Source organism: Epinephelus fuscoguttatus, linkage group LG9, assembly GCF_011397635.1.
Source record: "Epinephelus fuscoguttatus linkage group LG9, E.fuscoguttatus.final_Chr_v1".
Taxonomy (NCBI): domain Eukaryota; kingdom Metazoa; phylum Chordata; class Actinopteri; order Perciformes; family Serranidae; genus Epinephelus; species Epinephelus fuscoguttatus.
In genome coordinates this window covers 32,319,675-32,345,403 of record NC_064760.1, presented here as the reverse complement: position 1 = coordinate 32,345,403, position 25,729 = coordinate 32,319,675, and the positions used below count along the sequence as shown (strand labels likewise).

The following is a 25,729-nucleotide window of genomic DNA, read 5'->3' as shown; positions in this document are numbered from 1 at the left end:
GTAGAACAAAAGGATGTGCTAACAAGGTTAGTACAAAAGAGCCATTTATTTTCTCATCACTGTATTAAAGTTAAACACACAACACTATTCAGAGCAAATGAGTCTGGCCTTTTTTTCTCCCATGTGTGGTCACTTGAACACTGTAAACATTAAAACAACATTGTGTTTAACTGCAATTAAAACCATTTGATTTTTATATTGGCACAGAAATACACTACAGACAGCCATGGAAGCACGCATGCATTGAAACAAAATTACAAAGTACAGTACAACATCAAAGGCAAAAAAAGATAAAATTATTTGGACATCTTTATCAATTTCCTTTTCGCATTATTGCAGTTACATGTTTAGATGCTATTAAACCTACTATAGAAGTCATACGGTTACATATAAACACATCCAAAGCACTGATAAAAACAAACAATAGAATGACATCACTGGATCCTGTGTCAAATTTCAGTCGACAGTTTATGAAAAAAGGTACTAAGACAATTTGTTAAAGTGGGGACTGTTTGTGGAAATTGTCCTGCTGCACAGATCTATTATTTCAGTCACATAGTGTGATGTACGTGGCCGATCTTGGATCAGTGTGTCGGACCAGGTCCCTTAAATGCTACTGAAGCTGAAGGTAGAGTGTGATCTACTCATCAGGCTTCCTCTTGGGCTTCTTTGGGTTGCGAGAGCGGCTCTTGGCCTTGCACAATGGGCAGATGGGTGCATTACGATGAATCTGCTGGTGGCAGGACAGGCAAGCCTGGAGAGAGGGGGAGAAATTTAGAGCAATCGCTTCGTATTATGTCCTTCTTGCTGCCTTCTAGAGACAAGCAATGTTGTCAGGCGGTATCTGGGTGTATGTGGGTGTATCCGATCTGACCAAGCTTATAGTTTTCTTAAATCAACTCTAGGATGGTGTCTTAGTTTGTTTTTTTACCATTTTCTCCATATGAGACAACTAGGAGCTGATTACATCTTAGAAACAGTGACACTACAAAGTGCAAGCTAAATATCTGTAACTTAGGCCTTAAAATAAAATGGCTGCTATATAATTAGGTCAGACCATCCACCAAAAGCAAGACCTTTCTTCAGATCCTGGTTGCAGCTACTTTAGTTCAGTATGAGCATTACCTTCATAGGTGGAGGTTGCTGTCTGAAGGTGGCCGTCTGGCGTGCATCTTGCTTCCTGGACACCTGAAGTTGCTGTGCTGCTGCTGCAGCGGCAGCAAGAGATTCTGGGATGGCGGGCTCATGTGGCTCCTTCTGCCACTCGGCTTTCTGCTTCTCAAAGTAACTGTTCAAAGCAAAGAAAGAGAGAAACCTGGCTAGCTGTGATTCTTATTTAGAGCGTATGAATCATATCACAGTTGAGATTATTCCATCTTCGCTGTGTATCAAGAGACGCCGAGTGACAAAACCAAATACAAAGGGCGACTAAAATTGGAGAACATTATAGTCAATCTCACGCGTCTTCTTTATATGTACAGCTCTGAGCAAAAGTACAGTCAGTGTGAGTGTTTGTCTGCATGCATGTGAGCGTGTCCGTGAGTGTGGAGGGCTGGGAAAGAAATTTGGCCTTGGACTTTAGGCCTGACTGTCCCATTTTCAAAAAAAGAAAAAAGTGATATCCCATTTCTTTAAGCTCTCTGGTTTCTCTCAAAATAGGTTTGTGATAGAGCAGAAGATTCACAGAACAAATTTCAAAGATTATATGTCCTGTAACCACGATCCACCAAAGCCCTATTTAAGCATATTTCCAAGCAACACTTGACACAAACACGTCAGTATGTCTCAGTTAACACAAGTTTGTTTGATACAAATTCTTTGCTGTTCTTGTTTTCATAAAAGTTAATATTAAAGTGGGATGATTTTGCTCTTACTGACCCCTTAGGCATGTGAAATGTAACTTAATATTCTCAGAACTTCTCACAAGATCACACCGTCTAAAACATCTACATTAGGTGCCATCAGTGCTAGAATGATTTTTCTGGCAGCGAGGTGTAAAAGTTATCGTTATAGCATCTCTTAAGACGTCATTGGAAATCTTCCTGAGTGATGAGTTCTCTAAGAAAAAAACCCCCACCTAAGAACAACAGCGATAACTTTGTAAGTAAACGCCGGCAAAATCTAGGAGCACGCCACCAAGAAGGAAAAGAGAGACGACTACCACCTGGCCAAATGAACTCATCATCTCAGCTTCTACACAGAACACGGCCAAACTGAGAAGCCAGCCTGCCAACAGTGCTGTCAGCATGCGACGCAGCGCTGGTCCAGCACACTTCCTCACAACTTAAGCTCTTCATTTGTGTAGAACATTTCTATTTAAAATATCCTCACCAACCTAAACTACAATTTCAATTACTTTGAATTTCCCTATTTACTGTCAAGTGAGATGGAATGTCACATCTTGACAGCTGTACCTGTGAGTAAGGGACCGAATCAACATCTGGCTGAATCATTACAGACAATATTTTGGTCTGTACCATAGCAGCATTTTCTACAACTGTTCCAAGGAACACTTGAAAACATGATCCTTGGCCACGTTAACATTTCAGATTTGGTCCACAGCAAACTGTCCACTCTTACAGTAATATCATACATTGTTGATGGGTGTTAGATTGCAGTTTGTGTATCTGTCCGTCCTCCCTGATGTGCCTGCAATGTTGTGGATAACGGGGACACCCAGAGGCTTCAAAATGGATATATTTATCAAGTTTGTGAGGACAGAAACTAGACAAATGGAGGGGAAATTATGTGAAACTCAATTTCTGAATAGGCTAACAGACCTGTCCATCAAGCAAACACCCATCAGATAGTTCTCTTCAAGCCTGAAATTACTCGAACGTCCTCTACACGATGCAAGCTAGAGAGACTCAAACATCTAAAAAGTAAAAATTCAAAAAAAAAATAGACTGTGGCCACTGACAGCACCATGATTTGCATATCACTTGGAATGCTATCTGTCCCGTCTCAAGGACCATTTCCCCGAAAGATACTGCACAACAGATATTATGGTGCAAACATCCTCTATAAAGGTTTGCAAGTGACTGCAGTTATCTATGTGGCAAAGAATGAATGTTACCTTTGCATCAAGAACACAGTTGGCAGAACAATGCTAGAAATAAATAAATAACCGAGGAATCGAGGAATTGCAGGGGCACACCTGGCATGACTGTGCCTTCACCTGGCCACAATCACTGCTGCCAGGATTACTGGAAAGGAGGGGTGGGAATCACTAGTGGCTTCATGATGCGGTATTATCACAATCAAGTTTTTTAGTCTGTTCATCCCACTTCTTTTTTTGCAGCAGCAAAGTGTACCTAGTGGACTGAAAAAGTAACTGATTATATTATTCAAGTAGGCTACCTAAATTTTAATTTGTATCTGTTATAATAATAATTCATATTATATGGCAGCAAAGTGGTACAGTGGTTAGCATTGTCACTTCACAGCAAGAGAGTTCCAGGGAGGTGTAGCCCTTCTGTGCAGAGTTTGCATGTTCTCCCTATGTCAGCGTGGGTTTTCTCCAGGTACTCCGGTTTCCTCCCACAGTCCAAAGACATGCAGGTTTTTTGGTGACTCTAAATTGCCCATAGGTGTGAATGTGAGTGTGAATGGTTGTCTGTCTTTTTATGTTAGCCTTGTGATAGTCTGGCGACCTGTCAAGGATGTACCCCGTCTCTCTCCCAATGTCAGCTGGGATAGGCTCCAGCACCTCTGCGAACCCCCAACAGGATATGAATGAATAATCTATATGATAAAAAAAAAAAAGAAAAGATACTTGGCACTGTTTGACGATACAACAGTCCTCTGTGGGTCCAATTCACAAAATCCTTTTTGTGAATTCGCCCCCGAGTGTTGTTTGATGAACACTGGCATTTTTTAATTAAATTCAATGCAGAGGTTTTAAGGCCAACCACTAAGAGTCATGTGTGTACATTTTGATTTAATGTACCAAGGTTTATGGATATCTGCTGAGACTTGTGTTGCCCCCAAAGTACGATAAAAGTGAATGGAATTTTGTTTTTGTTCAAAGCATCAAAAAGTGGCATTTAAAAATTAATGTCCCACTAACTTGAGATAATCCAAAGATCTTCTTGTCAATAATATACATTATGGCTATGAAAGTAGGACAGGTCGATATGGAGAAAATCAAATATGTTGATATTTTTGACCAAATACTTTGATATTAATAATTGCACTGATATTATAGGGTTGACTATTGGTGCTTTCACAAAATATTTACACAATGAGATTTTTGATAAATATTAATCAGTAAAGGTGACATCATGACTAAGTGGGTAAAGGTTAATAATAGATCAGCTAAAACAGTTGGATAAGTTCGGAAATGACATCGCTTTACTATAATGCCGCCTTTAAAACCAGGAAACGACAACACTTAAGATATAACAATATCCAAAATCGGGATAAGAAGACGATATCTAGTCCTATATGATGATATCAATATAACACTGATATGTTTCCCAGCTCTGTATGAAAGCCTGCTCAACACTCCATACAGATAAATGACTAAATATTAAAAACAGGGGTTCTTTGGGTTCTTCCGAAAACTGAGGACCAGAAGATAATCTCCCACTCAAAGAATATTTTCTGTAATGCACTGTAGGAAATTTCCCCCACCCCACACTGTTTCAAGAATAAGCTGCACTTTTCATCATAACAAATACCGTATGACACCATGGTGACGAAAAGGGCAGGGAACTGCTATTCGTCCTTGACGTCTGAGAAATCTGACCTGAACATCTGTTGCAAAACTACTGGCAGACTACTACAACTGACTGTCATCTTAACAGCTACATTTCAAGACATTTGGGGACACTGCCATGATCTGTACAATTTGTTAACACCCAACAGAATTGTCAGTATAAGTATTAATGGTTCTATTCATAACCCTGTTTGTGATTATTTACTGTTGCACATTGCTGCACTGCTCTGGTCAATCTGCTGAATGCTGAAATATTCCTCTCCAATTACCAACATAAAAATATCTTGGACTTTGACAGAGGATTGTTATTGCCTTGGTGGACATCACTGACCATAAACCATAGATACTGTTGTCCAGGAAAATAGGAGTCAAAATTTGTTGACATTTCCATATATATGCAGAAATATATATACTGTAAATATGTATGATTTGGTGCACTATAAATATATTAAGTAATACGAGCATAAGAGCAAACTATTTTTATGAATGTCTCACCATCAATAATTCATTTTCTCTCTAGAGTCCTTTTCATCTATGGTTTTGACAGCCAAATATTGCTAACCTTCTCAGATAAAGCTAAGGACATCTGGTCTAGGATTTTCCGTCCTACTTTCATTACGGACAGCCCCTGTCCTTATCATCCTGTCCTTATCATAATACATCGAGTTACATTGGCCTGATCTCGGTCTGTGAACTGATTTATCTCAAATGTTAAACTATTTTCTGGCTTTTTGGACATCAGTGGAATTCCCCTCAGACTTTTTAAATTATGTACCAACCAGATTGCTCTCTGTTGTGTCTGAATATTCAAAGGCTGCTTGTGTGCAAAAAAAAAAAAAAAAAAAATTGTCTACATGATTTTTATATGCATCTGTTGCATGACTACCTTTCATTGCTCTAAGACTTAAACAATAATTATAATAAGAAATATCAAGACATATTTCCAGTTTGGGTTCTGTTATCACTGAATGGCTCGTACATAGTGATGCTGTGACAGATGCGGTCATCAGACCCATAAATTGTATCTGGATGAGTGCTGTTGCAGCCTGATGCTGCAGACAGTGTGGACCAAAGCAACCTTATTAATAGACTGAAGCAATAGGTCAGTATTTAAAGGATGGCGCTGGAGAAGAACTCTTTGACTTGGTGGATATTACAACACTCTGTGAATGAGTTTATTTTCTGAAACCCACTGATTACATGTGGTGTACCTCCAGATTAGTGTTGTCACAGTACCAAAATTGGATCCCAGTGTACGATACCAGTGAAAGTATCATGGTTCTGAGTAGTATCACGATACCACAGCGAAAATGAGGCAGATGTGCCTTTTGTCATTTATGAAAAGATAAATCACTTTTCTATAATACATCAATGATATTTCAATGGAATAAATTACTTATTGACTTATTCATACTTCAAAAACAGCATCAATAAGTGATTAACATGGGGGGGATCAAAATAAAATAAATAAATAAAATAAGAATCAACCAGCCACCCTCCTCCTCTTCATAAGTAAAGAACAGTCCCTAAAGTGTGGTGAGGTTTGTGGGCCGTGAACGGCTCGTTTCTCCTCTGACACGTCACATACCTGTGTTCGGCTGGCTCGGCTGTTCAGGTACTTCTGGGCAGTCCACACGCCAAGAAGAGGATATTATTGGAGCCGACTTCTCTGTCGCCGGTAAGCCGATGGCCGCCGTATTTGACAGGAATACATTAACGTTACTGTCTGTGTCTGTGACCCCCGTTCAACCCACAACCGGTGGGATTCGCCTTTCGTTTCTGCTGCTGGCTGAAATCTGTAGGCTGCTCGCACAGCGTGTTCAATGATTTAAGCCTATTTTGCTCGCTCAAAACTATTTTTAGTTGCAAATGCGAATGCCGTGACGGGCAGATCGCCACACTGCCGACATTCTACTCCGCCTGTCACGCACGCTGTTTGATTGCGTTATCAAAACACGCCGCTATTATTTGGCCTTGCTTTTAACTTATTCCACCGAATACCGAATGTGTGTTTTTTTGCAATATTCGGCCGAATATATTCGGTTACCGAATATTCGATGCATCCCTATGGAAAAGAGTACATTATAACTTGTTTATGACTCCAAACTTAAAGTTTAGGACTTGGAATTTGAGTGCAAAGACTTCAACCAATATACTCACTATGTCTCTGCAAGCCTTTGGGCTACAACATCAAGACAACGCACATTAAACTGTGTCAAGCAACATCTGAATTTCAGTGTGTCTTGCATGCTTTTGTGTGTGTGTGTGTGTGTGTGTGTGTATCTGTTTATGTGTGTATACTGACTCCAGGGAGAGCTTTTCCTCTTCTTCGTTCAGGTTAGGGAGTCTGTGAAGACCTAAAGTCATCCTGAGGGCGTCGACGTGCTCCTTCAGAGGTTTATACTCATCATGCAGGCGACGAGTTGTTTCCAGCAGCTTGTTCAGGTCATTCTCTGACTGCTTGATGGTGCTCTCCATCTAAAAGTACAGGATTGTGTATTTCAGAAATACATAAATGTAATAGGCTCAGTGTAAGCTAGTCATTGTTGTACGTGGACATCATGGTGCATATTTTATTGTGAAAATAATACAGTCACTTCATAATGGATTCACTACTAATTTACATTGTTGGCCTAACATTGCTATCCTCAGTGCTGTTGCTAAAGTGTACTCATCTGAAAGCTGAGCTGTGATTTCAGGATCATTTCCTCTACAGACAGTGCTTAACTCTGACTGCAGGACTCACTCACCACATTGATATCTGCATGTATGAGCCGCAGCTCCTCCACATGTGCCATTTTCTCTTGTAGAAGCAGATCCATCTCTTGTTTGTACTCTTTCAGGTGCTTTTCCTCAGACTCCAAGGCCTCAAACTCAATCTTAAGACGTGACTTTATCTTCTGCATCTGGACAGTCTTGTTCCTGTGAACAGTGGCGCAGACAAAAGACACCAACTGTCAGGTTATTCCCCTCACAGATGCAACAAATGGAAAGAGATTTCCCCACAAATACAACAAGATCTCAAACACCAGACATTATTTTCCATCTGTCATCCAGTGCTTTGAGTTTGTGTAAAATAATGAATAACTTCACAGATGTTCTGCACTGATTTTAAGCTGAATGGCCAATCACTACAACCATGAATTAATGTATTAAATGCAGTAATTAAGATATTATGCACATCTGTTTCGCAGTTACTAAGTGTGGCTGCAAAGAAGACATGAGGGCAAACAAACACCATTCTGCCACCGGTGTTCACTGAGATAATGACAGACCGATAAGCCTGCTAGCTAAGTAGCTAGCTTACCCACAGAAAAAGTTAGCACCGCACATCTGGCATTTTGTTGATAACGTTAACGTTACACATCAGGAATGTTGATGTATGTATGATACGAAGATGCACCTGGACTAACGTTACAGTTTCTGTGAACCTATGTATCGTCCAGGCTGTGGTGAATGTTTCCAAACCCCGACGGAAACAGGCTAAAACTAGAACAGCACAAACCTATTATAGACAGGTTCGCAGACAGGCTAATATTAGCTAGCTCAGTAACAAAAGCGGAGCCAAGGGGGCTTCTCCTTGGCCGGCTAATGTTAACGTTAGCTAAGATAACGTTTCTCAGTGCGTGCCAAATATCTGACTACAAAACGTTTCATTCCGGGTCCAAGTCTCACCGTATCTCCAAGATATTTTCTAATTTGCACATTATTTCTTGTTCGTCCGCCATGGTGTTAGCAGTCCCTTGTCGTTTGGCTGGCCGGCTCAGATACCCGTAAGGCCACGGTGGTCTCCTTGTTGATAAAAACACAATAGCCGGTGTGAGCGCGCACACGAGCACGCGCCCGCAATGTGAAACCGTAGCTACGTGTGATGAGTAGCAGCACGAGCCCTGTGCCACACACAGGCTGTAATTATAAACCAAAATACCCACTTCCCCTTAACTCATCTGTTACACCGCAATACAAACAGCCTCACTCCACATTAATATTAAATGTAACATTCAGTAAATGTGTGACACTCTGACGTGTGTAAGGAATCAAGGAAAGGTTATAGTTTCTTTGGGAGGAACGGAGGAAAAGGGAAAAATGTCAAGGGACAGTAAGTTCGCCTTGACTTATTAGTCAATCAAGGCTGTAGTCGGTGGTGAAATAAGTTTACAGATCAGATTACTTAAGTCAAAATAGCAACACCGCAAGGAAGGAATCGTCTAAGTCAGGGATGGTCAACTTGGTTTACCCAGAGTCCACTTTTGCAATATGACAGGAGGCCAGGGGCCAGTTGTAGCAGCCCCAAACAGGTAAGGTGTACACAGGGGTGTTTTAAGAATTTGAGGGCATTCAGGACATAGCCTGGACCTCTGTTGGGTTCTCTGGGAGCTCCTCCGCTGGCATTTCTCAATAAACAAGCCCCATTTTCATACTTTTTAATGCACTCTGTCTCCTTATTTACTTTAAAACTACATAAAAAAAGTTACCAGTGTTTATAGGTTTATTTACACTGTGAATCAGAAAATGATTTGGGGGCCACCTTTGTGATGGTCCAACAGGCTGTCACAGTCAGCATGGAGCCCACACTGTAACTACCTGCAGTCCTTGAAGAAATGTTATAATATTTTTTGGAAAAATGAAATAGTGATTCCAGAGAGTAGCAGAGTGATCTATAAAGTGGCTTGAAGGATACATCCAGGATGTCAAACTCACTCAGCAGCAAAAACAGGTTAAACATAAATAGTTAAATAAAGATAGTTATAAAAACTATACTATAGGCTACAGATCACAGTGTAAAAGTGAAGCACCACATCACTACTGTTCGCAACCGAAGACAATGAATGTAAAGGAAAACTTCGCAGATTATTGAACCAGCTGTGTGGCATCACAGTGTGTGCAGATACACAGAGTCTCATTCATGAAACATGAAACATGAGCGATCTTTTCGTAGCTACTAACAAAATCTACTCCTGCTCCTGACCACTCATAGTGCTTGTGTAAATTTAGTAAGGCACATAAATATTGCTTGTCACTATTGGAAATTACAGTTTTAATTCATATTGCGCTCTGTTACGCACACAATACACAGATGCCTTTGAAACATGTAATGTAAACATGACAAAATATTAAAAATGTAACACATTTAGTGACATTAGTTGGCATTTAGCAGGTTTAAGATCCAGATTAGGTTCATGATTGTGAATTATCTATGTAAATCGACTCAGTAGATTACACGTTCTTTCTACATGTTGAATGATGATAATAAAAATATCCGTAAGAACAGCCGGATCACAGCCTCTTCGGCCTCGGTGCCTGGGTTCAGCAGGAGCAGCAGGTGGTGGAGCCATGAAGGAGCATGCGCCAGCTGAAAAAAATATTTGAGACAACATGCTTTTAATTTTTTTTGTGTGTGTCTTTTTAATCATTTGAATTAATAAATCTGATTTGAAAAATGTTTAATTTACATTGTATAAAACAGAGCTTTAGGTTATTAAGATTCAAATAATTTGAAGACGATGCATGCAAAACTGCTGTAAGCTATATGTTATCCGTATCATTTGTTAAAATAAATGTTAAATAGCTCTACATTCCGACAGCCATCACTGATTTAGAGTTTATCCATTACCCAGAAAACATCTCTGGTTTCCCGTTCCCACTTCATTCAAAACCCCACAAATGAATCTTCTGTTTGTTTGGTGACCGCTGTATTTTTTGTGTGTGTGCGTATGCGTTTCTTTGCCTCCAGTTTCATATCAAACCATTTACGCTTCACCTCTGACATGGTTCTTTGTACTACGGAGACAACATTAACAGCATCTGTTACCTCCCTCCAGGCCTTCGCTTTGTCTGTCCCTGTCACACCACTACTAACTGAAGAAAATAAAATGTTTTTCTTAAGTCCACTTCACCCGAAATTATTTCGATCTCTGCTTTCGAAAAAATCTTTTTTCTTTCTCTGTCTTTCTTTCTTTGTGCCATGACTGACAGGTCGACAGGATGCACCTACACCTCCTTATACGGTGGTCATTGGCTATTCATGGGCGGGGATTTATGCTAATTGCTGATTACCGGGAGCGCGCTGTCACTTTACAATGGATTGGCATTCATGATCATACACACGTGTTTACGATCAAATCTGAGTTTCCCGCGGCGTTCCTGAATCCGGAGTAGGTTTTTAGTAGCGTAGGCTTTTATGTGCAAATCTACACACAGATTTACTCACTTTTCATGAATGAGACCCACAGTGTTTGGCTTTTTTTCAGTGTTATAATCATTAAAAAGCAAAAGCAGCATGTGTATACATTCAGTAGGCTGTATCTTCAGTAGCTAGCTAGCTAGCTAGCTAGCTAACTCTACACTTTTCAGGACTGGATTTTGGTTTTGGAACAGGGAAGAATTGTATATCTTTTTCCAACCTCTCCAGGTAACGAGTATCATTAATACATGACGTGCAGTATCACTGGTCTAAGTACAGATCCAGCATCCAAAATCAGAAAAATACACTTCAACTATTAAAAGTTAAAGTCGCCTACTCCTCATGTAGAATGGCATTGTCAGTGTTGTATATAATCAAATATTCTAACATTTGATCACTAATACTGATGTATTACTAAGCAGCATTTTAATGTTGGAGCTAATGTTGTGGTGTAATGTAATCTGTGAAGTTACTCATGACTATTGTTTTAAAGTAATACTAATGAAATATAATGAAATAACATATTGGAATAAAAAGGGTCTATATTTGAAATGCAGTGAAATAACAGTGGTATCAATAGAAACTCAAGTAAAGTACAAGTACTTATACTGTACACATAAAAACAGTACGTGAATAAATTTACTGGAAACGATCAATGATCTAGCACTTGAAAGTAAGAAAGCAGCTATTGACGTCTGCCATGTAGATTAATTGAATACAGCCAAAGTATTCAATTTATTCGGCCCTGTTAGCTACTACACTCTTATGCTGATTAGTTAGCAACAGGCCTACAGACCAATCACACCACCACACCAACCCCAAGGTCGCTGTATGCCATAACAACATATGCTTAAAACATTAACTGGACGGATTATTAGATTAGCAGAGTGCACTGGCGCATTCACTCCCACTGGAACACCAGGTGCTGCTGAGTAACTGTTGATTTGTGTCCATCTATAAATAGGTTTGGGAGACAAACATTGTGTGTAGGCCCTTAATGAGTGACACACAGTCAAAACATAATTAAATTAAGATGAAAAGTCTTCACAGAAGATGAAGGGTTCCTCTCTATAATGTTGGGGGGGCCGAGCTGCTATTGGATTAGCTAAGAGAGAAGTACTTGGGAACAATACAATGGTCCATTCTCGTTCAGTATAATCCTTGTAGGTATTGCAAGCAGTTTCATATGACTCCGCAGAGAAAAGGCTACTACAAGCACCTCTCTGAAGAAGTGTTTCGACTACAGATTAAAAAAACACAAATGTCAACTGTAAGTAGCTACGTCTCTTTTTTTTTATCATAATTTTCACTGTGTTTCATATGTATTTGCAGCTGTAGGGGTTCAATTGAATTTGTTAAACTGCTCTGTAATGCAAAGGCTTCAAGAGGGCATTAGTCCATAGCTCTTAACCTTAAGAACAATTTTTAGACAAAAACATATGGCGATGTCATGCCCAGCTGCCAGTTTTTAAGTTATTGCATTTGTGTCTCTGGTTTTATTGTCTGTTGTCACATTTAGTAGATGAACACCAGTAGCAAAGTTAAGCTATCTCTTCCTGTTTTCATAAATATCCGTTACAGCAGACAGTCCCCAGAGGATGTTCAGCAAGGCTTATAACTGTAGAAAATTATTATTATCATTACTATTACAGGCACTAATGAAAGCTCTGCCTTGTTTTATGAATCTCAGCAACGTATATGAGGAATGGCGCCATCAGTTTCTCCTCTATGCTGTTGTTTCGTTGTTGTTTTGTTTTGTACAAGTCAATCTGTACCAGCAACTGCAGATATATGTGTATGGTTTGGTAGGAATATTCAGAAATAACACTAAATGGGTGTCATTGTTTTTGACCCAGACGTTAATACTTATGCATCATAGAATGAACCCCATGTTCTCAGTTAAGTCTAAAATATACTGTGGGCTTCATTTTTTGATTGTAGTCCCCACCAACCTCTTGCGATTGGATGCTCCTGGTTGAACAGAAGAATGTAAGAAACACTCTTTTTGGTCATTTTGCTGTCAAAGAACAAAGAAATGTAGCATTGTTTCAGAGAGAAAACTAAATGATCACAGATTTGGTAGTGCTTTTCTTCACCCAGCTGTTGCTCTGCATGCTCCTTGATGCTTCTCCAGTGACACAGATGAATGAGCTGCAGGGATCTTTTTCCCTCCTGTGGCTCAGTGTGAGTGTTTTCTCTGGCAGATAAATGTCCGGGTTACAACCATGGACGCTGAGCTGGAGTTTGCCATCCTGCCCAGCACAACTGGCAAACAGCTTTTCGACCAGGTACGCAGCAGTGCATTACAGCCAAACAGGTGCTTTGGCAGACAAATGTGTGATCGTGTTACTTGTTGGTATGTTTAGATAGTGAAGACCATCGGGCTGAGGGAAACCTGGTTCTTTGGCCTCCAGTATCAAGATAGCAAAGGCTTCTCCACCTGGCTCAAGCTGAACAAGAGGGTGAGGAGAAAGTTTGTGTCAACTTTACATCCCTTGATGGCATAACTTTTAAATGAAGATGTCATCATGCTTATGGTTATGCTTCTTTGTCAACCCATTGAGGCTAATTAGCACATATTTTTCTTCATTCCGGCATCCCTCTGCTGTGGGGTGCCGATCCCAGGTGACAGCTCAAGATGTGAAGAGGGACAACCCTTTGCTGATTAAGTTCAGGGCCAAGTTTTACCCTGAGGATGTCGCGGATGAACTGATCCAGGAGGCAACACAGCGCCTCTTCTTTCTGCAGGTTGGAGATGAATGCATACACCAGGACACTGATATTTTTGAAGGGAAATATGGGATGGAAATGATAGACTTTCCTCATCACTCGTATTCATTTTCTAATTAGATGGCGCCATTTTTTTATTTGTATGCCATAAGTAGTATCCACATCCATTTCTTAACTATTGATATATGCTAAAAGAAGTGTACAATAAATATTAAAACAACAATAGGAATCAGTTAAAGGAATATGGACAAAGTGGATATGTGGTAATGAATGCTATCTTATGTAAGTGCAGATGCACCTTGCAGATGCAACTATAACTAAGGTATCTCAATCAAAACAAAACCTTAACGACCAGTGGGGGTTCCACGATGACTCACGTAGATCCGATTAACCCTCATCGGTCTTTCTTAGGGGAGTGCATGCACACAAAAAAGGAATCCAGGTGCAGTAAATAAACACCAGAACACATAGGAATTGTCTCTCACCCTTACAAACACAACATCATCAAACATTAGGGATTTATGTGTTAAAGTAGATCTTTCTGTCTCTCTTCTTTGTTTTAGATCAAAGAATCCATCCTAAATGATGACATATACTGTCCACCCGAGACTGCGGTGCTCTTGGCCTCGTATGCGGTTCAGGTCAAACAAGGAGACTACAGGAAAGACTATCACGTACCAGGATACCTCACAAGAGAGAAGCTGCTGCCACAGAGGTACTGATTCCTGTGGTTCTGAGTGTTGATCAAAGTTGAACTTAATTCTGATTTTAGTCATCTGAATTCTAACTGGTGTGTCGTCTTTACTGATAAAACCAGGGTTTTAGAGCAGCACAAGCTGAATAAAAACCAGTGGGAGGAAAGAATCCAGGTGTGGCATCAAGAGCACAAGGGATTGCTGAGGTACTGCAGACTTTCTTCACAAAGTCTTGAATGCATTTTTTTGCAACACAAGTGTTCTGTAACTTATTAATTATTCCATCCCACAGAGAGGACGCCATGGTGGAGTACCTCAAGATAGCCCAGGATCTGGAGATGTACGGGGTCAACTACTTTAATATCAAGAACAAGAAAGGATCAGAACTGTGGTTGGGAGTAGATGCGCTGGGGCTGAACATCTATGACAAAAAGGACAAGTAGGTCGCAATTTAAAAATGTATATGTTTTTGACAAGCTTTTCTTGAATCAGTTCTCCTGTATGTTACTTTTGTATGACATTCATGGTCCTCAATGGATGAATCCTACTAACTTTGGTGACCCCCTGGCCTTTCATGTAGCATGACAATAGGGTTGACATTTTTTATGTGTGTCTCAACATTTAATTGTCGCAAAATGTGGTACAGATATCCATGGTGAAATATCTCAATGACTACTAGATGGATTGTCATGAATTTTTGTGCAGACATTCATGGTCCCCAGAAAATGAATCCCGCTGACCTTGGGGATTCCCAGACTTTTCATTTAGTACCATCAGCAGGTCAAAGTAGGCACTTATTCAGCAAAATGGCATAATATCAAGTCGTTTTCCAAGCAATATACTGTAGCTTAATGACTGGTTTTCCCCTGACCTTTTGTCTTGCTCTACCATCAGGATAAGATTTTTGAGTCAAAGTGAGATATGTTGACAACTCATTGCAACTCATGTCATCATAACATTTTGGACAACATTCATCTTCTCCACAGGATTGACTGTACAGTCATGGCTTTGGTGATCCTTTGATTTAATTTATCTATTAATAAGGACAAATCAGAGTAATCAACATTACTGTAAATGTGCCAGTTATTCAGATGGCTAGTCCTTCTGCCAGATGTTTTGAAACCAGAGCAACAGGAAACAGGAAACATTAGTACAGTAATACATCAACAACATCCAATATTCAGTACATGTAGCCATGTGACCCAGCAACATGAAGCAACAAAACAAAACCAACAGTACTGTTTACAGCCTTTTTTATGCATGCAGACATGCAGAGCAACAAAAAGCAATAAGACACACATAAAAATACAACAATCATAATGAAGGTCTTCATAAAAAAACTTTAAACAATGCAGTTACAAGTTGTTAATTTGGTTATATGACATGACAAACATATACCATGTAGCACAGAATTAGAAGACACAACTACAGAAGAGCATACTTGATTGTTATAAAGTAGCCTGCTTGTAATTATTGCATACATTCCCAGATCAACTATAACAAGTAGGGCACTTGAAGAGCACTGACCTCTGCCAAGGCCAAAGGCCCTATCTCACAATGTTAATGAAAGTGAAAAAATAAATTGCATATCTGCCCTGTATTTCAGATCCACTCCAAAACTGAACGGGTTCTCGTAGCCATGCTACACCCTTACACCAAGTTTCATTAAAATCAGTTCAGTAGTTTTTCTGTTACCCTGCTAAACAAACAAACCAAATCAAGAACATGACCCTCTTGGTATTATTACCTCCTTAATTGACATAATAATGAAATTACCATTTGAATGAAAATGCTCACACCTGCCTTTCCAAAAGTGAGAACTTTGTGTGAAGGTATAGCAGGTGGAACAGTCTCTTATTTCAATTGGTAGGGTGTCCCACAGTTGAGATGCTATTAAAAACATGATTGGCTGAGGGAGCTGGATCTGTAAGGGAATACGTGGTTCCCTTTCAGTGCAGATCTCATAGGTCTGTTGTTTAAATCTCCACTTCAAGCAGGTGTCAGTGTATTTCATTAGAGTTTCCCAACCAAGGATGTCAAGTTTATCAAGAATGTTGTAATGATGGTACTTATTGGTTTTACTGTGTAACACTTTGAGAGCCTGCTTGTACTCAGAGGAAATGGACTGAGGTATTGCAACGTTCCCTTGAGTCCAGCTTGTCATGCAGAATGTTAGTGGGAGATAATCATTCCATATTGTTTTGCTGTTGTCATTTTTAGGTAGCTTCTTATATACCTAAGATTAGCCTGACACATAGACTCACAGTGCCTTTATAAAAAATATACAAACAGGCTTCTTAACATGAAGAATTAAGTGTGAATCATTAAGTCATTTATGCATCTGTTTTTGTTGCACTGAGTTTAGAAGCTGCTTGTTCTTTGTTTTTTGCATGAATATAAATTAGGGTATCATCTGCATACATCTGAACTTCACAACCTGTTCAGACCGATGGTAAATCATTTATATCCAAGCTGAACTTGAGAGGTCCCAGGATGGAACCCTGGGGCATACCCAGATCAGCGCACTGAATGAGTGTTTGGTGCGAAGATGTTATTACCGCTTGTCATAAGAAAACACAATGCGCTCACTTGTAAGGTCGTCTTCACACCTAACACTCATTCAGTGCTATACACACACTTTTACAGGGCAGATCTAAATTATATTAGGCAGCTTTGTATGTATGAAAATTATTTAACGTGTCAATATTACGGGGTTTCCCCCAGAAAGGTTGCTGGACTGTGTGGTATTTATTCAGTTTTGGGAAATCATGATGTCTACAAAGTATAAGCTATAAGTACAAGCATAAGCTGCTACCAGTTTAAAAGACTGTCAAGTCAGCAGACGTATTAACTCCGTATCCTCAATGAACAGTCCATGAAAAAATTATTTTTTCCAGCAGATATCTTAGTTACAACATGATTGAGCTAGCAAATCAGTTTTGTGTTGCTCCGTGTGGTATTTATTCAGTTTTGGGAAATTCCGATGTTTAGAAAGCACAATGTCAGTGAGCGCCATGATCTGTGATGCATCCATATATCAAATGTGCACACCGCCCCCTACCGTATTAGATGGGTAGCACCATGGTCAGCACGGAGCTGAAGAAGAGCGGCTACTGACGTCACTCTCCTGCGCCGCTCAGATTGCCAAATCATTTTCGAATTATGGTCACTATTTTGCAGGGCAGACCACGAAAATGAAATAGCAATGTCTTCTTTGTTTTCTTTTTGATTATGGCATAAAATGTGCAGTCTTGAAGAAGAAAATGCAAATGCAATAGGTTGATTGATTATTCATTTTATTTATGAGTGAAATAATGCAGCCACATTCTTAAAATGAAAAAGCATTTCTGTAAATGCATTTTAATTTTCAAATTTTACATTTCAAATTGAATTTTGGTATCTATATGCTGGGGCATATTTTGAAAATTAAATCTCAAATGACTTTTTCTTTTTCATTTTAATTAAGTAAAAGAATGAGCAGTCTTGAAGAAGAAAATTAAAATGCAAATAGGATGATTGATGATTAATTTTATTTATGAGTCAAATAATGCAGCCACATTCTTAAAATGAAAAAGCATTTCTGCAAATACATTTTAATTTAAATATTAGTCACGATTCGCTTCCATAGAAAACAGCCTTCAGCACACACAGCATTCTGCAGATTGAATTTTAGCAATAGGCAAAGCAAAAATGTGTTTTGAACAGTAAGCAAGACATATTTTTAGCAGGCAATAGTATTAATTTTTCTTCTAGTGCTACCATCAAGTCAGACTTTCAGGATGCAACTTTGGTTTCTGACCAAATACCTGTAGATTTAATGACATTCCCATCATAGCTAATGGAAATATTAGCATGCCATCATATTTTACTAAGATTGAGAACATGTAAACCTGCATAGCATCAGCACATATGCATTGCCACTATGAGTATGTTAGCACACTGATGTTAGCATTTAGCTCCCCATACCTAAGTACAGCCTCACATAGCTGCTTAACTTTAATGTTTATTTTCTTTGTGTCATAATTATGTTTTAACTGTGTGTTAAGACCATGATAACCTCTGTTAACTTCACCATAGACCTTGATGGTAAACCCTGTCAATATTTTACAGGATGACCCCAAAGATTGGCTTCCCCTGGAGTGAGATCAGAAATATTTCCTTCAATGACAAGAAGTTTGTCATCAAACCAATCGACAAGAAAGCTCCGGTATGCAAAATAAAAAAATACATTTATTGGAAGTCCTTAATAGTGGTTTATCTGCAGCAGCTACAGTTTCTATGACACATATCATTACATGTACTTTAACACAAGTCACACGGAAAGGAGTTTTGTTTGTGGGAATTGTGGGCATTTTACCACATACCTTAAGTCAGACTAACAGGATGCCTTTTTGCGCAGCTTGACGGTATGTTGAAGTGTGAGCTCATTTAAGCTCAAGTCATGGATGTTTGTTAAGTCTAGTGCTTAGAGTTTAGTAGGGCACTCATTATCGTAGCATTGGTAGTTTTTTGTGAAAACATTTTCACAAGTAGATACAAGATCACACAAGTACGTCTTCAAGGCTATGACTATTCATACTCTCTGTGGCGATAAACAGGAGATGTGACAGAATCTCATATCCTTCTTACTGGCGAAACGACTAATTTGGCAAATGCATAAATTATAGCAAGTAGAGTAATGAGAGCAGCTGCTACTTGATCTCACTCACAAACATGAATTTAGCCTCACACTTCATTTTGCCTGCGTGCACATACTTCAGGAAAGCATCCAAGAGTTCAGAAAAATTAACTATATTCTCCCAAACAAAAACTCTGTCTTTAGGATATAAACCCATTCTTCTCTGTGAAACTGATGTGAGATGCTACTTGTGTGTCATAAATCACTGATTGCTTATTTTTCTGCTAAAGGACTTTGTTTTCTACGTGCCCCGTCTTCGCATTAACAAACGTATCCTGGCATTGTGTATGGGGAATCATGACCTGTACATGCGTAGACGTAAACCTGACACCATCGAGGTGCAGCAGATGAAGGCCCAGGCCAGGGAGGAGAAGAACAAGAGGCAGATGGAGAGGTAAGAAAGGAAGACATAATGAAGGCTGTATTTTTTTTTTTTCAAGTTTACAGTGTGTTCTCTCTGCTTTAAGAAAGAACTGTCAGGAGATATAGTTTTTTTTTTCAGATGTGTATTTATGCACAATTCTCCTGTCAGGGCTCTGCTCGAGAGTGAGAAAAAAAAGCGAGAAAATGCTGAGAAGGAAACAGAGAAGATTGCTCGTGAGACCATGGAGCTGATGGAGAGATTGAGACAGATTGAAGAGCAGACAAAGAGAGCTCAAGATGGTCTGACAACTTTCTGAATACAAATGTTTCTCAACTTGATTTTCATTTTTTCTGTTTAAGAACATCAAAAGAATGGCAGAGTATATTGAATATTTGTGATTTTAGGAAATCTTCAAAGCACGTATACTATGCGGGCATGTCTGGGCATATGTGGATGATGATTTCTGCGCACATGTGTGTTTCAGAGCTGGAGGAGCAGACTCGCAGGGCTCTTGAGTTAGAGAAGGAGAGGACAATTGCTCAGGAGGAGGCTGAGCGACTGGACAAGGACCGCAGAGCTGCAGTGGAGGCTAAAGCAGCCCTGCTGTATCATTCTGAAAGCCAGATGAAGAGCCAGGAAAGCCTGGTACTTACAAAACACACCTGCATGCTGAGTTTGATTAAATTCAAATTGAACTGATTAAATTATAGGGTAGATTCATTCAGATTCTAAAAATGGAAAAACTGGTTGCTGTAAAGTCATCATTCAGACAGAGACCAATTTACTTTATTCCCATGATCAAAGACTCATTATTGTATATTTACATATATTGATCAAGTCCACCTCTACACTAAAAACTAGTAATGTATTGATGTCACAAATTAAGCTTAATAGCAGATTTATTATTCACATTTTTTGCTGATTGAATAGAAAGGCAATTAACCTGAGCCGTGATGCTGCATAACATGTACGCGCACACGCAGACAGACACACACATTCTCTCCAACACACGTGCACCCACAGACAGAGAGCACAATGACCTCAGATGAGGAGCACTCTTAACTCTCTTCCCATTTGTGTGTGTGTGTGCGTATAGGCCACTGAGCTGGCAGAGCTTACCTCTAAGATCTCCCAGCTGGAGGATGCCAAAAAGAAGAAGGATGAGGAGGCGAATAGATGGCAGAAAAGGGTGAGAATTAATGAAAGAGCCACGAGCGAGATAAAGGATGATTCAAACATAAGCAAAGAAGGATGTCTGACACTTCTAAGTGTTAGCCCCGGGTGAAGTAGAAGCGAAGCGTCAGCCTCAGATAAGTATATCAGTAGACTTTCAAATTGTCATTGTGTCAATTTTATGGGTGTCACTGCTATATCCCAGACAGCAAACCTCAGCCCTGCATAGCCATAGTTGACTTAAACAAACCATAAAATGCATATACTTCCTATTAAGTGATATGTCTTCTGGTTAAAAGGGTGACATGAGCAGTGCAATCTGACTGCTCCTTAGGGAGATGATTGTCTTCACATTGAATACCAAAAATGGCTGATCTGGATCAATTTTTCATTTCAATTTTATTTTGGAAAGGGCTTCAAAAATGGAGAACCAGTAAACTGAGGGACCCAGGCAAGACCAGAATATATAGTGTTACAGGTTAACTTTAACATCTATTACAAGAATCATCGACTGATGGGTACATCTTTCGGAGTCTGACTTTAGACAGATGAAGTCTGTGTACCACTTCGAACTGAATCCGGCAGTGTCGGTTCAGGGATTGATGGAAATGAGCCCAATCTCGAACCTGTTAATATCTATAAAAAAAAAGAAGAAGTCTCCTCGCTATATCAAGCTTTCAGCTGATCTAATAATTATATATTTATTTTGATTTATTTTCTATATTTATGTATTCTCAGGGAGAACATCACTGTAAATGTGCCAGTGTTAGTCAAAAGGCAATTGTCAAATGTTGTCTCTCAGCCCAATGTTAAATTGCACATTAAATCAACAAATAAAACACACAACATATAAAGTTTGAATTAGAGAAAGCAAAACATGAATAGCTAAACAGGATCAAAAGCATAAGCAGTAAGGCAGCGTCATGCAAAATAGAACATGTTTTGTTTAGCAGACATTCAGCAGAAGCAGTTAAAACATGACAAAATAATATTACATTATTTTACAAAAGACGGATCAAACTAGAAGGGGCAAACAAGAGCAGACAGGAAAAGCAAGCAGTAACTACGTATGATGTCTGGTTGTTTTTTAATTTAAAGATTTCGTGCAAAAAAAACGGTAAGAGTTTAGTCCAAAATGTTTCCTCCTTGGGACAGCTATGTCTGCTCTTACTCTAGATCTTTTTAATATATCTCCAACATTTTTTTTGGTAGATGAATGTAATAAATGGAAGAGGAGCTAATCCACTGATCATTTTAAATATTAAACAAGCATTGTGAAATTTGATAAGAAGTTCTCAGCAAATGAAACCATATCTAGGAATTATATTACACTGATGGTAGCTTTTAGGTTTATTGGGGTGGGCCTTTGGATCTTGTTTACATACAGATTGTACAGGCTTTAATATTGTAGATGGTGTTAAGAGGCCACGTGGTTATAAAGTAGCTTGTATGTGAGAAAATCACACCATGGAAATAAATCTTAGCATCTTCAGCTTTCATCTGTTTAGGTTTTGCAACTACTTGATTTACTGTTTTTAAAGCATAGAGTCGAGTCTAAGATGACACCGAGATATTTGAAGCTGGAAACCACTTAAACTGAGTGTTGCATACCCTTATTTCAGTTTTCTAATGGGAGACTTTTGCATGCAATGCTGACAAATGACTTTGATCACAGAAGACAACATATTTGAGAAATGTTGCATTTAATATTGAAAATAGCTTCACCAGGAATTCAACAGGACATTACCCAAAATAAAACAAGTCATTGTAGTTTTGGTGTGATTTATATATCCGTTCATGTTTAGGGATAAAGAAAAATACTATTTCTATTTCGACAGGCGATGGTGGTAGAAGCTGATTTGGAGCGAACCAAAGAGGAGCTGAAGTCTAAACTCATGGGTGTCCACATCCAAAATTCAGTCCACCCTCATATGCACGAGCACGACGAGACAGATGAAAGCAGTGCAGAGGCGAGCGCTGAGCTCACTTCTCCTGGCATGGTCCGAGATCGCAGCGAGGAGGAGAGGGTAACAGAGGCCCAGAAGAACCAGAGGCTGCAGAAAAACCTCAAGGTAAGGTTAAGTGAATATAATCAAATTTCCTACTTCACGGCTTTGCTGTTCTCTTACTCACCGGCAGGTCAGAGGTCATGTTCAGCTAGAGATTAGCAATCCCTGGGCTGTCCTGCAACTCTAAGAGTGCAGACAAATGAATCAGAAAAGGCCTTCGATTTTCCAATTTAGTGGTTCAAGGTTCAGTAAATAATGCGCTCTATAAATTAGTTGCCACTCCAGCTGAATGCAAAGGCCAATGCATCATAGCATCAGTCTGCAGTTACTCTTAGAGCCTCTAGATGATAGCGCCAACTAAACAAGACTATGTTGAAGCACCCAATTTGTCTTTCAAAATATGAAGTATTTCACATCACATACATTTTTAGCCATACTAGAGGCATGGCTCTATGTCAATGGTCTCTTGGTTGGATTGAAATATTTCAATGACTCCTGGATGGATTGCCACACAATTTTATACAGACATTCATGGTCCACAGAGGATGAATCCTGCTGACTTTGATGATCCCCTGACTTTTTTTGTGCCACTATAAGGTTTATTTTTCTGGATCACAGTGCAATATTTTTAATCTTTTAGGGCTGTACTTAATACAGATATTCAAGTATTCATTTCTGTTTTCCATTTAAAGTTTGAGAGTTTGAACAGGGTTTAGCGGGACATTCAGGGTGACAGTGACATTCATGTAAACAAGCCAAATTAGCCCTTCAAGCTAATGAACGTTGACTGAGCTAATGATGGATCGGACATGTGCAACAGCATTTTTGCCGAAACTAAAAAAAAATCAAACAATAGCCAGAGGCTATATCATATTTACTTGCTGGGGAGCTGTAAATTCACCACTTATAAGCAGAAGGCAGAAGATAACATCTCTGAGACTGAGTGGGTGAATCCTCTTTTCCTCTGGCAGCTGCCTCTGTCTCACCCAGACCTCAGTTTGTGGTTTGGGAATCACATTTTTATTGCTGTTGTGAGCTTTTTAATATGTTTTCTTACCATCACTGTGCTGCTTGTTGACTCCGTCATATAGAGGTTTTGACTCTGCTGTAAAGATGGCAGCTTAATTGCCACCAAAAATTGTGTGTCACCTAGAACTTAGTGCAAACATTGTTGCTGGTACGTTATCATTCTTTTCGTTTCATTCAAGTCACAAATCTTATCCAGACCGAGGCCCATAACAAATGAAATAAAAATTGGTCTCTATCTCACAGCCAAAACAAGATGTTGCATAGAGGACTCAACACAAAACTGGACTTAATAACTGTGGACAATAGATTGTTTTCAGATGGGGATTGTGGGGAGTACAGGGGTGGCAGGAGAGGGGCAAGGCTTCTGAATAGGCTCCTAAAGACGCTCGGGAAAGAGGATCTCATTCACTGTGTGTTTGTGTTCTCTTTCAGTTCCTGAGCACTGAGCTGGCTGGAGCTGTAGACGAGAGCAAAAAGACCCTAAATGACCTGATCCACGCTGAGAATGTGAAGGCGGGCCGTGACAAATACAAGACCTTACGTCAGATTCGTCAGGGCAACACCAAACAACGCATTGACGAATTTGAGTCCATGTGAGAGGGGCTGCTATAGGCCCACTCACACCGAAAGCAAGATATGGATAGATGATGAAATCGGACATGTTGAGAGATTTTTAGTGAAAGATTTAAGTGTAGATGCAGATTATTACATAGGGATAATTAACCTCACAGGTTGAATATGTTGGCAAATGATGCTGTTATCACCTTTAATGTCCATGATTTTAATGCCATTTCATCTGGAAATAAGTCATCAGTAAAAACTGTTGAAAATACATTTGTAATCCACGTCAGTCCATGCTGTCATTCATGAACGCGTTTGCTGTTGTCCTTGTCAATCTAATTATATACAGCTTCAATTTCAATATGCCAACTAATGAAAACTTTACTGAAATTGATTAATGACAGTGTAGACATTTAAGGCACTTACATCTAAATGTTAAATTCTCTATTCTTTATCACAGAAATAAAAATACACAGAAACATCATCAGCGTGTTGTTTGTGCATCCATATGTATGAGAACGCATCACCTTCACTGTCTAATGAGGCAAACTGTCCAAAGCTATCATTAAAAATAATTATTACCCATTATCAAGCTCAAACAGATGTTTGTCTATCCAGTATAATTAAAACAGAAAATAACAAAGTTACAGTACATAGCCACTGATGTACTCCATACTAGCTGCACCCTCAGCATTTTTTCATACGGGTGGCAGGAAGGGGCTACTGACACCAAAATAAAAGCTGACACTGACTATCAGGAATTCAATTATGCTGTTAAAGTACATAAGGCATTTGAAAACGATGTGAATATGGAGAGTTAAAGGTCCTGTGTGTAGGATTTATGGACATCTATTTGCAGGAACGGTATAAAATGTTTATAATTGTGTTTTCATTACTTTACAATCCCCAGAAAATAAGAGCTGTTGTGTTTTGTCACCTTAGAATAAGCCGTTATATCTAAATACAGAAGGGGTCCTTCTCCATAGAGTCTGACATGATGTTCTACAGTAGCCCAGAATGGACAAATCAAATACACTCCAGATAGGGCAATTCACATTTTTGGCTTTGGCCACCATAATTCTCCTATATGCTTGGCACACAGGAGAAGTGGCTGGATGCCATTAAATCCCACACACTGGATATTTACGGTATCTCATACTGATATACTTAGGTTTCTTATTTTGCCAATTATTACCAATTATGTGATGTGCATGGGCTAATAGCAGTTAGTTAACATTTTGAGTTCCACAGCAATCTTGTTTTAATGTGTCATGTATCTGTATAATTATGTTAATGATAAGTTCATTGTTCTTCAAATAGGCTGGTTGTCGTTTTTCTTAGAAAGACAAATATACAGCTTTAATCTGCAGGATTGGTTGTCAGGATCAAAACATCTACTTGGAACAAGCCTTTTCATGTTAAGATGAGACTCGTGGGTAACCACTGAATCCATTTTAATTTGAGTATCTTGATGTAAGAGTACAAGGGACCCCTTTGAAAATGGCCATGCTAGTTTTTCCCTTGCCAAATTTCTACAAAATTTGGAGCATTATTTAGCCCCCTTCGTGACAAGCCATACCAAGGTG

General features: G+C 39.3%; 2 protein-coding genes across 5 annotated transcripts; one reads left to right on the top strand and one right to left on the bottom strand.

Moving 5' to 3' along the window:
* Window positions 1–90: 90 nt before the first annotated feature.
* zc4h2 (zinc finger, C4H2 domain containing) lies at window positions 91–8,673 on the bottom strand. Its single transcript, XM_049586547.1, has 5 exons — window positions 8,396–8,673; window positions 7,471–7,642; window positions 7,026–7,198; window positions 1,126–1,288; window positions 91–754 (listed from the first exon to the last, which is right to left on the bottom strand). Exons 1-5 carry the CDS (start codon window positions 8,446–8,448, stop codon window positions 641–643), a joined length of 675 nt encoding a protein of 224 aa, XP_049442504.1. The 5' UTR covers window positions 8,449–8,673; the 3' UTR covers window positions 91–640.
* A 2,153-nt stretch (window positions 8,674–10,826) lies between these two features.
* Window positions 10,827–24,607, top strand: LOC125894880 (moesin-like). Of its 4 annotated transcripts, XM_049586541.1 has the most exons (17): window positions 10,832–10,875; window positions 11,075–11,132; window positions 12,103–12,174; window positions 12,846–12,893; window positions 13,109–13,192; window positions 13,271–13,366; window positions 13,530–13,652; window positions 14,198–14,349; window positions 14,452–14,535; window positions 14,622–14,768; window positions 18,440–18,536; window positions 19,238–19,401; window positions 19,540–19,670; window positions 19,856–20,016; window positions 20,468–20,560; window positions 22,383–22,616; window positions 24,015–24,607. In XM_049586541.1, exons 3-17 carry the CDS (start codon window positions 12,166–12,168, stop codon window positions 24,177–24,179), a joined length of 1,788 nt encoding a protein of 595 aa, XP_049442498.1. In that variant the 5' UTR covers window positions 10,832–10,875; window positions 11,075–11,132; window positions 12,103–12,165; the 3' UTR covers window positions 24,180–24,607. The 4 variants fall into 4 exon arrangements, with proteins under 4 accessions (XP_049442496.1, XP_049442499.1, XP_049442498.1 ...); XM_049586539.1 differs by having other exon boundaries at window positions 10,827–11,132; window positions 12,072–12,174; XM_049586542.1 differs by lacking the exon at window positions 12,103–12,174 and having other exon boundaries at window positions 10,827–11,132.
* The last annotated feature ends 1,122 nt before the right edge of the window (window positions 24,608–25,729 follow it).